General features: G+C 41.9%; 1 protein-coding gene across 3 annotated transcripts in view; it reads right to left on the bottom strand.

The window, feature by feature from the left end:
* The window catches only part of PIEZO2 (piezo type mechanosensitive ion channel component 2), a 1,161,909-nt gene that overhangs the window by 795,066 nt on the left and 351,937 nt on the right, over positions 1–14,906 (bottom strand). For all 3 annotated transcript variants that reach the window (XM_085607342.1, XM_085607341.1, XM_085607340.1), the window contains exon 3: positions 12,265–12,390. In XM_085607342.1, the coding sequence (XP_085463468.1) occupies positions 12,265–12,390 (126 nt within the window). The remainder of the gene's footprint in view (positions 1–12,264; positions 12,391–14,906) is intronic.

Raw genomic sequence — 14,906 nt, forward strand, 5'->3', positions numbered from 1 at the left:
TACGAATGACTGACTGTTTCCCAACTCTTGAGGCCAGACCAAATCCATCGGTTTAATTTTCTCCAGAGGGGGCAATACTCCTCTCGGCAGGAGGTGGGCCCACTAGGGCGTCCTCTGGTGGTGCTGCCCGGGATCTCATTATTTTTGCCAAGTGAGCAAATATCCTGATGTGTGACATAGTAGCAGGAATGCCCCAGCCAGCGCCTGCACCTTGGGCTGACATCCAGTTCACCTCTGAACTGTCTCGAACAGTCACTCACCAACATTCTATTTCATCTCTGTGACCTAGAAGTGATCGCGGTAAAAGAAGCAACAACCTCCATCCTCAGGCTGGGCAATAGAAACACTGACTATCATGGCTGGTTCACCTCTGCCAACGCCAGAATACCCCTGCTTTGGACCAGCAGTACAAATGACGTTCAAGAGGAATCAGAAACCCTGCAACAGCAGCCATTCTCATCCAATCACAATACCCAACGTTAAATTAAAAACCACATCCCTAGTCTGCTCTCAATGGTTCTAAGGTTTATCTCTGTCTTCACCAATCCCAATGAATGAGTCAGAGGGACAAGGCCTACCACTTTTCTATTTCTGTTATCTCAATGTCTGACACCAAAGTTGAAAGCCTGTCCTCTTCAGTAGTCGAAGTACATTTTAAAAAGTAAGGGATCTGTAATGCTGCATGCAATGGGCGTGGGGTGAGTGAGCATGGAGGTGTGGGTGTGTGGTCAAAGGCATCCCTAAAAACAAAATATTCTGTAACTTTTTTCGGTGTAGATATAAAAAAACATACCGTTTAAGCGAAAATTAAATGGAAGTTATGTGAATCGGTGGGAAAATGCACAATCGTACAAAATGAAACCTCTGTTAGTAATGCATTGCACCAGAGAACCACAGAATTGAATCTTGGTTGGGGCAGTGGGAAGAAAATAGTGACTTGTGTATGTTTAGTGCTACAAGGTCCCAGTCTGTGACAGAAGCACTGTGATCATGTAAGTGATTGGTTTAAACTTGCATTACACTCTGCATGACACGCTGCTGTAAAATGTGTACAAAGGTTTAAGATAAACAAGCATTGGCATAGCCAATAGGTCTCGCCTTTGGGACCTTATAAGTGTTTAGCCATGCAACAGTTGATGTTGATGCACCAAGGAAATTGTACTGCATAACTTAATACTTATAAGGTCCCAAAGGCGAGACCTATTGGCTATGCCAATGCTTGTTCTCCTTTTGTTACAGGTTTTCAGTCTTTCACTTTCTCATCCTGTGCTTGTTTTTCACCCTCTTGGAAAATGTCTGATGAGGAAAAACATGAGTGTTGTAGCTCCCACCTCAACCACCATTTCAAATTAGGCAGTACTTTGCAAAGGCTCAAAGGGAATCTTGCACCTGTTTATGCACCTCTTTTTGAAAAAAATTTGATGTCTTCAGCGCGGTCATGTGTCTTCATTTGAGGTCCATTACCCTCTCTGTCTTTTCATCTTGATCCTTTCACTCCTTCCCGTTTTGTCTATCTCATTTACTGTAGTAAATTGTTTCTTTCCCATTTTCTATTACATTTTAATTAACAGGGTGACCCACTCTATATCTCCTAACTCAATTATCCTTTTTTAAACCGAACTCTTACATTTATTTAAATGTTAAATATTTCTGTTCCCATAACCCCTAAACTTTTAACTTACTTGTACCCTTCCCTAATGTTTTAATCAGATTTACTGTTGTTCAAGATACATATCCTATGATTTTTGTGTCCAGAGATAACATATCAAGGAAAAATATGTCAGTCCTCAGCAAATGCACTCACCTGTAGGAAGCAACTACAGCTCTTTGGGTCTGGTTCACAAAGCTAAACTTACACTTTTGTGTAAGTTTCTGATTACTTGCTATTCACAAAGGTATTTTACTAGTAGTATCTTTACCACTGCGGAGTAGCCGCACATGAAAAGTTAGGACTGTCCTATCTTTTTATGTGAGGAGACTCTGCAGTCCTAAAGATACTAACGTGTACGTTTACCTCTGTGACTCAGGTCCTTTGTTGGTAATGTGTGTTGATTGCAGCTGAGACATTTGCTTACGGTGTTTCCAATTTATTGCAATTACAGTGTTCCCAATTTAGTGCATGCACTGCACACTGTGCAATGTCTTAAAAATGGATTCTAAACAAAACAATTACCCACTACGGAACTGTTACATTTTCAATAGATGGAAAACCAAAGAACACAAACAGCTGGCCCATGTGTGACAGCAGCAGAGGTTTCAGAATGCTGGCTTCAAATGCAACCTAAGTAAGAAGGGTGTCAGAACTCACCTATTTACTCATCCATCCACCTTCACATTAGTTTCAGCAGCTAAGGCACCTGCTCCAAAGATTTGTCTGTAACCCACATGTCTCTCCTGCCTTAGCCGCACAAGGTCTGTGGGCGAATAAAGCTTATCCTAGTCTGTCTTGTTGGATCTGTTCTGCATGGAAGGGGAGTTTACACCTGCTACTGTCTGCTGAGAGAGAGAAGCTTGCTTTGCTACTGCCATGCTGCACCTGTTTTGTGGGAAGCAAAGCATTCACTGATTTGTACCTATCGTGTAATAGGGAGGTGCGTGCTGCTGCTTCCCTAGCTTAGCTATGCCTGTCTTCTGAAGGAGGGAAGCTTGCACCTTTTCTGTCCAAGGTGTACCTGTTCTATGAAGACGAGGTGCTTTCACTGCTGCTGCCCCATGGTTATGAACAAACAAAGGATATAATGAATGCATTTGAACAACATGCCCGACGAATCAGGGACTGTTTCACAATATTTGATGTAATACCCTCAGCCTTGAGGGAGGTACCTGAATCTGTAGGGGCTATCTTCAAGCGCTGATACATGTTGGAGGAAAAGAGAAGCACGGCCCATTGCTTTCCCCTCTGTTTTTAAACTTGTGGCAGGAAACCACCAGTAAAAACATTTTTATCTCAGCCACACAAACTTTTAATAGGTCTGACAACGGAAGAGCATAAGTGCAGATATAAAGGACATGATCTTACTCAAACTAGGGAAACCATATTCTAGGACGCTTCCTAGCGATAGATTTTGAACCCACTGATGAAGCATTTCACACTAGGAAGGTGAGGGCTGATCATCCTACATGAGTACTTGAATGTATGAACATTTCATAGGTTTGTTGTGTCTTCTAGGAGTTTGTATTTCTTATATGTTTATGTCTGCTTAGAGCTTACAGCAGTCCTTAAGCTCCTCTGTAGAGTGTTAGCTACCTGTGTTGTACCTGTCCTGTATGTGTGAGAGTTGTGTGATGTTCCCTGTTCTACTGCCACCGGTCCTTTACTTATCTGTTAGGTTATGGCAGGTTGCCCTTGTCACATTTTTATTGTCTTGTGAAACGGCATTAATCTTTCCACTATACAAAAAAAAAAAAAGATTGCATTGCCAGTGCTGGCTTTAATGCACAATGTAAAAGAAATCCTCACACACTATGTGAGCAGAGTTTAGTTTTGGTTTTACATGTGAAACAAGCAGTTTTTTAAATGGATTCGACAACTTTGTAAAATTATTAAACGTAGCTGACAAATGACTTTGAGTCATGTACAACACATTTCTGCCATTCCACTAATAGTACTGTGCATGTTGAGGCTTTCGAGCCCATAAATAAACTGATAAATGCAAAACTACATGCCACAAAATGTAACATGCTGTTGGCAGACCTGTGAAATGCAAAATAAAATTGTAATTCCTGACTTTCTGCCTTTGTTGATATAGGCAATCATGGGTGAACAGTTCAGTGGGTGAGAGGAGACAGGCCTTCTTTCAAATGCAAATGTAAGCATCTCACTACTAATGGGCTAACATTAACACTGCTTAGAAAACCAGCCTAGCTAAAGAGCAACAACACGATCAGTTGCTCTGTTTGTGGAGGTACAAAGAAAGAAAACACAATGTGCAGCACCCTTCTTACCGAGCCAACTAGGGTTTAGGTTGGTGTGATTTAGGTGGAGAGCTTGAACCACCACTGTGATTTGCCTGCCTTGGCGGCCATCATGGGGCAGCATGTGCTGTACATGCTGCCCCATGATGGCCGCCACTTTTATTCTGTATTTCACGCCTTTTTAAATTTCTCCTCTTCATCTATGATTTACCCCCACAATGGTGTATTCCACAATTGATGAATGGGAGATAAAAGTGTGCATCTTTGGCCACGTGCCCTGCATAGTTCTGAAGTTTGCGTTTGTTTCTTTTGACATCCATTGAGGGAATAAACTTGATTATGTGTTTAAAAAAGAACTGATGTGCAAGGCTGCTTCTTATCCGCCAAAGACCTGAAGGGCAGCCAGGCATCTGGGAGCCTTTGAAACCTTGTGCACTGCACCATCTTAGCAACTGATTTTGGTTACTCCAGCAAAGTATAACAAATCCTGAAACCTTTGCACTCCTCTTACACTTTGTATTATTCAAATGAAGATTACTACCTCAAGCCGGCCTTTGTAAAGAAAGCAGAGAGTCACTGACCAAGGACTAGCCACTAACCCATGACTCCCGCAGCTGTTTGAACAACTCCCATATTAAGATTCTACACAGGGTAAAACGGTAGCTGGATACAAATTCACTTCAGCAGAAGTCTCAGCTCCTGATTCTCAAATGTATTTGTGCACTAACATGTAACTTAATTTACTATTGGGAATATATTTTACTGTTTCACAAAATGTGAATTTTCCTACTAAATTGATTTACAATTGCAGTAAACTTTCCTACAATGGTGGAATCTTTTGGGTGAGCAGATCTGCTCACATATGTGGTCTTTTAGGCACCGCACGGTGAGGTCACTTGAAAAAGTTAGCAAACACCAACAAAGGACCTCCAGCATCCGGCTGTTACAAGTTTTTGTTTCCAGAGTGCTATTACTAGATCATTGCTACTGTTTTTCATGATGCTGGTGAATACTCTGCAGACACTTACCATCTCATTTTTGCAGGTGTAAATATGGGTAGGCGGGCTTATGAGTGTCATGGGGGTGGGATGCCAGGAGCCAGGGATGCATCCAGGGCGCGAGGAGGCTGCAGCTTGCCTTTGGGAATGTTGTCTTGTCCCACGACATGCTGGAGGGGGCAGGCCATGGCAGCGTTGTGTCTCTGCCCGCAACGTGTGCCCTCTACAGATGCTGTTTATGGAATCAAGATCTGGTGATTTAAGACCTCAGGGCTGATTTATTTGTTGGCAGAAATGGTACTCTGTTACAACAGTGACGGAGTTCCCTTTCCACCAACCTGAAGGTTCTCTCACCTCATTAAGAGTCAGGCGGACCTTCAGTGTATAGATGGCGGAGACTACTCCGCCTACACCGCATATTCACACTTCCGACGGCCCAACTAAGTAAGGGCAGATGGAGATTTAACCATGTGTTTAGATTGGGAGGACACATGGCCAGTTTTCACTGCCAGTCACCATCATGAAAAACGTGACTGAAAACGGCAGTAAAAACGTTTAAATGACCCCCACACCATAGGAGAATTGTTTTTATTTTTCCAAAAGAAAATCCTGCTTTGGGATTTTATTTTTGAAGATAAAAAAAAAAGTTGCAAGTTGATTGTACGTCTCTATCATGTTGATGGAGCAGTCTGTTAATCTTTTTTTTTTCTGTTAAACATAATTTTATTGGTTTTCAAAAGTTGCACGTTTCATACAGTGGCGTGACATTGCATAATAACTCTATCATATGACTTGTAGCATGAAATAACATCATGTCCGCTTTCCGCAGCTGTTCCCTACTCCTGCAATTGCTTACCATAGTGCTCATCTCAACAAATAATATATAACCCACACCAATAGCGTTCCCTCCCCCCTCCCCTTCTTCCTGGGTCCATACACATCTCCCGCTGTCATTTTCGGCATGTACATAATTGCTTCACACACCATACACTTTGCAAATTTCTTACTGCTTTGTACGTGTATGACCGTATCCCGGCCTCATACACTACCCTGCATGTTGTTATTAGTGGTAGTAAAGTCTACGAGCAGTCTGTTAATCTTACAATGCATTTCCAGAAACCGCTGTGACGGCAGATCCTTGAACTGTTAGAGATGTACGCAGGAGTAGAGGACTTCTATAAATATGGCAGGTGAAGTACCCACACCATGGCGGAAGAAAAGTACCCTGCGTGGGCGTCGGTAATTACTCTGTCCACCAACAATTAAATGAGCCTCTTTAGTGTTTTCAGGCCCAGAAACATTAGGCCTTTCGTAATATGGCAGTGAGGTTTCACCCCAAGGTTACCCCTATGCCATACTTGTAATGATGGCCAAAGGGTCCACTATATCTACATTCATAAAGCGTTCACTGGTCAGACATTTACTTGCATTAATGGCATGAGTAATTCTGTAAGACAGTGGGAAACAGGAGAGAATTTTCAAAAATTGGTGGAGAAAGAGGTTCTCCGGGGGTGGGAAGGGGCAGGGTAGGTCACAGTGGATAGAAATAGATTATGAAATGCAAATGTGCTACGGCTTGACATTTCTACTTGTGACAGCTGCAGATTCCCAGAAATACTCCTGGAAATCTTTGTACATTCCTAATAAGCCAAACATTTACCAAAAATGTAGACCTAATCCTACAAGAGTAATGCTTGAAAATGTTCATTTGGCAGTACAACTTGATAAAGTAGCTTTTCTAGTTCTGAGCTAAGCAGGTCCAGAGAATGTAAATGTGGAAGGTAGGCACGTTTAAAAGAGACATTAAATACATTAACAATTTTGAATCATTAAAAGAGCGTTCAATCTATGCAGGGGTTTGAATCAACAATTACTAATTAAAATGTTTCTTTCACAGGTTCGCCTGATACTTAATGTAAATTGAGTACTGTTAAATGGCTTAATAGTAACACCTGTGTATATATGCTGGCAAAAAGCAGAAGTAAGGTATGAAGTGCCATAATAAAAAATAGAAATGTTTTATTGTCAAAAGTGTATAGGAGACATGCAACCTTCAAGCATAGAGCTGTCGCAAATCTAGAGCCATTTTGTATGAAATAACACCAATATATAACACCCCATTATAATATATTCAGCATTTAAAGAAAAGCATCTAGAGTGAAAAACAAAAACTATCCAATTATTTCTGTGAAGAATTAATGCATAATTCTGTTTGAGGAAAATGAAATCTAATGTACTGAATTATCTACAAAAACCTCAAATTTATATTTGATATCTTTTTTAGTTGCATTCTAATTTTCATCTTATATGTTTGAAAAATGTTTCAGTTTCCAGTATTGCAAACAGACATTACACAATATGTGCTAGACCAGGTTAAGTGACTTTGGTGAGATTTCAGCAGGCACTGCCTTACTAAAAAGAAATAAGTTTGTTCTATTCCAACCATTCCTTACCCCTTTCTCCCACTGGTACTGTGTTTAAATATGACACAGGTGTAAGGAAGGATTATCATAGCATAACTAAAGAAATTTTTAAATGAAGCCAGTTGTTGGGACGAAAAAGTCCCATGCATGGTGTTGGAGGGCATCTCTGCCCTCAGTCCCGCATCTGCATGGACATCTGAACTCCTGGTACTGATATTTGGTTATGGGCAAACATGGATCACACATGTGCGCCATGACCTAGGCTTGCCTCATGGTATTGTAGTATTGTTAGACCAGAAAGCTCTTTGTGGTAGAGAACGTCTGCCCTTGCCAGGAGTTAAGTGAGACAAGCGCTGTGGTGGCAGCATACCTGTTTTGTGTTTTAAAGTTATCAGTAGTGGAAACAGGCCTTGTTACCTGTGTCAGGGAAGTGGTGATTACCGACCCAGTCAAGTAAAGTTCTGTAGCTGTGTACTTACCTCATCCTTGGCCTACATGATTTATTGCATGTAGCACCATGCACCATGTGATGCTTGCTTGTGCATGTTGACATATATGTGTGCGTATGGATGGTACATGACATAGAGGCGTGTTAGTTACATTCTGGAAGCCCAGGGCCTAGGAAGCCTAGTTGGAGGTGAGGACTGCAACTCACCAGACAGAAGATGTGGATGTTGACATAAATGAGGGTTGGGCTGGGAATACACACAATAGGGGAAGGGGAGAAGAGCTTACCCTGTATGCACCAAAAGTTTCTTTTAGTCAAGGAGCTGTTATTGGTCAGTGGAGCCTATGCTCACTGTTAGGTGTGAAGGTGGGTATGATAAGTTTGCCACTAAAGGACCAGAGAATTATTATGGAATGGAGGGCGCAGGCCTTTGAACCTTTGTGAGGCATAGTTCAGCCCTGTAAGATCCCCGGCTAATCCCTTGGAATGTGTGGTGGGTGAATTGGAACTGAAGATGCTCCTGCTGTGGCAGACCATCCCTTTAACAAAGGACAGGACAGAGGAGAAGCCACTCCAAAGGAGTCGACACCCACAACACAAATTTTAAAGGGCAAGACACTCAGGAGGATATTTACAAAATGTTGGAGCGCGGTGTGAGGCCAAAATTGGTAACGCTGAGCTCCAACATTTTTAAAACACAGGGATGCGCCATATTTACATAAATACGGCGCACCTATGTGTTTCCCCCAGCGCTGGCACTAATAAAACTGTGTTGTGCGAGCACAGGCACCCTTGTGCCATGTTGCAAGGGTGCCTACGATGCAGGGGCGATGGTTCATGTGCAGGAAGGGGCACCTTCCTGCACAAAAACAATCTTGAAAGGCAATGTGCTCTTTCTATGTGTGCTGCAGAATGCTGCACATATGGAAAGAGCAAAAAAAGAGGTGAAATTAATAATTTTTCCTCGTTTCACCAATCTAAGACCATGTATTCCCTGTTCTTAATTTTTGGCACTGACCCTGCCTTGTACATATGGGCAATGTCAATAGATCAATGGGTGTTGCGGCGGAATGGCCACTGCAACACCCATTGCACGCCCTTTCACGCTAAGTGAAGCATGAAAAGGGGTCTTATTTACACGGCGGCGTTAAGCCACGTTAAGTGGCTTAACGCTGCTTTGTAAATAAGGAGAAGTGGAAATCACCACCAGAACATCACTAAAAGTGATGTTCAGGTGGCAATATCCCCTTGCAAATATGCCCCTAAATGGCATCTGTGTCTGGATATGGAAAAGAGTTCCACAAGTTTTGTGATGTGCACCAGAGTGGAAAGAACATCACCAAGTCTTCTAGCTACCGTAATCAGAACTAGGATCCTAGGTCTACTATCATCCCTGCAGGGTGCGGGATACTCACCCAGGAAGACAAGACTATTTCCCCTGAGCTTGGAGAACCAGCCTTCTCCCTGCCTGGCAAGTCCGGTGGACACTATGAGGGGGAGTAGAGCACCTGGAGGAAATGAGGTCCAGAGGGGATCCTTTTGAGGGAATCCCATTGAGCGAAGTGTGAGACGTCTGGTCCAGTTGTGACTATTGCGAGAGTGCAGGTCATACACTCCGTCTTCCGGAAGTCAGTGACCTGCATATGCCAAGTGGGGGTTAGGGGCGTCACCCTTGCTGCATGATGTTCAATTCTTTTATGCAGGATGAGGCCACCATTAAATTAGGGTTGGTACCCTTGCTATGTAAAGTTGCCTCTCCTGTATACCAAGTGGGGCCACTCTGAAATATGGGGCCACCGCATGTTGCTGTGTAAAGTCAGTGACCCTTTGTGCCAGGTGAGGGTCACTGTGAATTTATGGCTATCGCTCCTGCCATGTGAAGGCAGTGATCCCCATATGTCTGGTGTACCTGTTCTATGCCAGGTGGTGGTGCCGTGTAGTCAGGTTAATCCCCCTAAAGCGTCATGTCAAAGGGACTGTTTTAGACCACCAGGCCTCCCGGTAACTTACACGTACTGAGCACAAAGCACTTCTGAAGTTGACTCTTAAGGTCAAATTCAGACTTTGTCATGTAGTGACTAGTGTGGGCCACATCAGAAAGTCACCACAATTATCAATAACCAGCCGCATCAGAAGATAAAGAGGGACTTGGAGATACTGTCCTGGAAAATGCTAGCATACCATCCGTAAGAGACTGTAGATATCATTTGTTGTATGATTTTTATAGTTTCTGTATATACTTATACTTTATATATTAAATACTACTTTTATAACAAAAGTCAATATTTGACTGGACAATCAGTTCACGCAGTTACTTTTGAGTCTTGTCCTTGGGTACCCATTAAACCTACGTCCCCTTAAGAGCTTTGGACTGATCGGCCAGTGGTACCACTGAGAGTAAAGTGCTGAAGGGCCGAGCTAGGCCCAGTGTCTCAGGACCCATAGTCGGTTGGGTACTGGGACAGCAGGAGTAAGATGCCATAAACCCCAAGGTTGGGCCCAGCAAACCCTGCTTGCCCTGTGGCCCGCTGTCAGAGGTTCTGACACCACTAAAATATACAATAGTGGAGAATCTCCAGATTCATAAACTACTGATGCTGACAAAATGAAGAGCTGGAGTCACATTTAGTTTAGGAGCATATATTTGATGGAATTCAAATATTTAACTGGGCAGTTCAACAGGTTCTTGACTTACTAAGCAAGCTATATTTGGGGTAAGTACTAAATGTCAAACAAGCATAATGCTGCCTTAAATAAACTAAAAGTTTGGGAGAATGTTAACTATGTTCTTTTTAAAGTGAATTTTAATACTGGTACGTAACGGTAACTGGACCCAAGGGATGAGTGGCTTTCAAATGGCTCAGTGCTTCTGAATGCTACGGTTGTCCCACTACAAGGATAGATACTTTGGAAGTAATTAAGCCGATCGAGAATGTTTGACCGTGTAGCCTGTAAATCCATTTTATTGATAATAATAATGTAATAGTGAGAGACTGAGGATAAGCACTTTGCATTGGAGCTATACAGGTATACCTGATTTTCAAATGGCCTTGGCATGCATGTCCCTCTACAGTGTAACAGATGAAATGTCTGTATGTACATATATGCGCCTAATCATATAACAGGAACATCTCTAGGGAGCAGTGGAACACGGTGAAGCTGTCGAAGGATGAATGATTCCGGTTTCGGGGATATTGAGGATGTGGGAGTATTGCTAAAATGTTCTTTGATAGGACTTGGCCTTGTCGTAAGTATGCCTTTAGCTATATCTCCATCTTCTGATTCTGTCCTGCAGAGATAATGCATTAAACATCATGTGGAAAGCAGCAAGAGGTTCAATAAATGTAGAAACTGTTTTTTATTAATTATAGGGAAGAGGGAGGCCTTAGCCTTGATATTAGCAGTCCCCGTCCATCCACACATTTACTATAGTTACATCTTTTATCATGTGCAGGGCTTCTCTACCTTCCTTTCTACTATGCTAGCACTATACAAATAGCTGTTTTCATATATATAATTTAGAAAAGGCACTTTACAAAAGGAGAGGCAGAAAAGGTAGGATTAAAGGGAATAGGATTTGGGGCCCCCTCTCCTCCTGGGTTGCGTCTTTTTTACAAACTGAATTCTTCTCTTGGTCCATTCTGAAAATACTGTTGTTACATTATGTTATTCTCTAGCCTATGATTTATTGATTACTGTGCGCAATGTATCACCTGATTGACCCTCTTTTTTCAAATGAAATTACGGTTTTATGTTTGGATTGTATGTACCTGCGATTACCACTGCATTTGCACTGTTTTTATCCAAAAATAAAAATATATTAAAAAATAAAATAAATAGCTGTTTTCTACATAAATGTATGCTTTGATGCAATCATGATGATGCCTTGTATACCACTTTCATGTTTCACGGTAATTCAGTCACCCACCACATGCCTTAGATTTTGTACTCATTTGGCAACTGGCTCTGGATATTTTGTGGCATTCTGTGACACTGACGCTTTTCTATTCTACCACTACCAGTAAGCTTGGTCTCTTAGGATGGGGGTGTAGTCTCCAGTCTCCTGCTTGTAGTAGTCTTTTAAACAAGCATTTCAAACGTGGTGCTGGTGTTTCCTCAAGGGTGAAACCAAATGTTAAAGTTATTTGTTACAAGCGACAATCGGATTAAATCATCTCCATCTAGGGACATCTTAAGGAGTGCTTTTGTGAATAATAAAGTGTTTACTGACACTAAACTCTATTCAGTTTTTAAGAAAATAAAGAAGTGAGTCATGTATACAAAATCTTTCCCCGTAGTTTTTGGTAATTTGTGATGAAATTCCACAATACACAAGTGGAAATACTGTTTATACACATTTTTTATCTCACCTGGGTACGGATCAAGACATACAAAGCAGTAATCGTTTTTCCATTCAAATTAATATTATAAACACATTTGCATGCACAGAAGCTAGAAAAACAAATACTAGCATACTCACAGTTAAAATTTGGCTCGATGTTTTTTCTTGCCTCAAGACTGGCAACAGTGATTTGAAATATAATGTTAAGAAGTAGGAATGAAAAACTGGAAAAACATAAGGATTTTAATAACCGTCCTGTGTGGCCTAGAAGAAAGGGAGAACAAAAAACAAATTGTAAACACATGTGAACCCAGCCATCAACTTAAGTTTAAATAATGTAGATATGGATGTTGTAATTCAAGCAAGACTTAACAGCCCATGCATAATAAATCTTTAATGAGTATTTATATTGCATACCTAAGGTGGATATTAATATACAAGTTAAGACATAATTGGATGATGATACCTGATGACGTATTATTCCCCTGATGTGGGCCTCTTTTTAGTTCCCTCCCTAGCAATGGGTGAGGACCAAATTTAGAACACATTTAGGGCCTCATTACGATGGAGGTTGGATGAGCATCCGACCGCCATCTCCTCAACAGGTCTCCAACCGACTATATGTCGGCTGTTCCACCTGCCCGACTACAATGCAACTGCTGTGCAGGTGGTCAGAAAACTGCTCTTTTCCATTCTGGCATGTCCTGCAATCCTACAGCACAAGCTGCAGTGGAAAAGAGCAGTTCACAAGCATCCATACACTGTGTAGCAGGCGCCATGTGGTGCCTGTCACATGGTGCATGGATGCTTTGGGGCACCACATGTGTCAACCTGGGCCCATAGTAGAGGCCCATGGGGGCCCTGCTAGTGGCCCCCAAAGTCCCATTCCGTCTTCCTTTACATGATGGTCAAAATCGCAATGTAAAGGTAGAGGGAAAAAGGACATTGTAATCCCTATTGGAGTACCTTCGCAGGCACCCCCGCCATTGTAGGGATTACGGTGGGACGGACACTCCATAGGGCTCCTTGAGCCGGTCGGAGGCCTGGGTCAGTCTCTCTGCCTGCTGAGGTCCAACAGACCGCATCATAATCCAGCGGTCGGACTGCTATGCTGGATGTCAGTGGGACCACCTCTGAGGCCTGTCGGTGGCGGTCTCACCGACATCATAATCGGGCCCCAAATGTTGAGTCTTTCATTGTGGACTTTCCTTTACTTGAAATAAGAAGTTTGTTAAGTAAATCAATCAGATTCATATCTGCAATAAATTAGTTGACAATAATGATCAAGAGAAATGATGAGCCAATTATTCTAAATCGATCTTGTGCATCTTTTCAAAACCACACCTTTGTTAAAATTGACAGCTTAGTTAAAACTTATATCTTTTTGAAATACAGAGCTTTGTTAACATGGAATACAAATAACTAACTTCTCATGATTGTGACCAGTAACTCATGATTCAGTGCACTGGAAGTTATCAAGTTATCTTTTAATTGAATGCATTCATTAAGTAGGATTACCAGATCATTACATACAATCAAGCACCGTGTATTGAAGCAACAGGTTTAATAAACAAATCTGTGCATTTTGACATAATTGGACAATCTCAGTGGATAAAATGTATCTGCAGAAGGAAAGCCTGAAGCTGAAAACATGGATCAGTTTGGAAGCATATGTGGACAATTTCTAACTGCTTCACAAAGTCTTGTCTCAATATAGTAAGAATGTTTAATATCAAAAGTTGTTAAAAGATGTGTGGAGCTTACTACACATAAGCGTTCTTTCCATCTCATTTTTAGTATTGGGGCACAGTTATATTTAACATTGGGGAATTAAAAAATGTTGTAAATTGTAATTAACAGTGGTCATTACCATACTCTAACATGGCACTTAATTTCCTTATGCAATTCAAAGTATATGCATTGTTTTACAGCAAACTGGGCTTTTATTAAACTTTGGTTCTAAAATGGAAGATTATATTTCTAGAAAAATAATAAAGGTAAGATTACCAAAGCCAATGGGGAATAATCAAACTAAAAATGTGCAAAGCAATAAGTATATCATCAATTTACAATTCTACTAGGATATGCAAGATTTAAAACTGTGGGATATCTTTTGGTCACCTTGTCTCAACATTCACTAGTCCATAGCATTATGTTACATTTGGATTACTCAATGCACTTTATGACCTGACCAGCTTTTGCCAACTTATAGGGTCATTTAGACACTGGCAGCAAGCCGACCAGCCCGCCTTGTTGGTGACGGGCCTAGGGTATGTCCTCCTGGCAGAGGACCATTTGTCACATTGAGAGAACCAAGCCTGCATGGTGGAGATCCCTCTACCCTAAATGTATCCGCTAGTGCTGCTGATGAACTTAAGGACAAGCTTAACACTGAGCTGACGCTACATTTTTCACCTACTTGGCATTCAGTTTTTGTATTTCACAAGCATACTCTTACTGGGGGGCAGATGGGGGCGTTTTGGGCAGCCCCCACCCTAATTAAAATTTGCCCAAAAAACTCCCTGGCGTCTAGTGGACTTTCTGCCTCCCCTGGGGGGCAGATGGGGGCATGACCCTTGCTTGTCGCGGGTACTTGGGCTTCCCACACAAGTGAGGCACCATTTTTATCGGGAGACCTGGGGGAACGCTGGGTGGTGGGATATTTGTGTGAGCCCGGTGATGCCACAACTTTCCCACACAAAAATGTGCGAAAAAGTGATTTTTTTCAGCTAAAATTGAGGTTTGCACGGGATTCTGGGTAAAGAAACGTTGGGGGATCC

The sequence above is a fragment of the Triturus cristatus genome, chromosome 5_2 (assembly GCF_964204655.1).
Source record: "Triturus cristatus chromosome 5_2, aTriCri1.1, whole genome shotgun sequence".
Taxonomy (NCBI): Eukaryota; Metazoa; Chordata; class Amphibia; order Caudata; family Salamandridae; genus Triturus; species Triturus cristatus.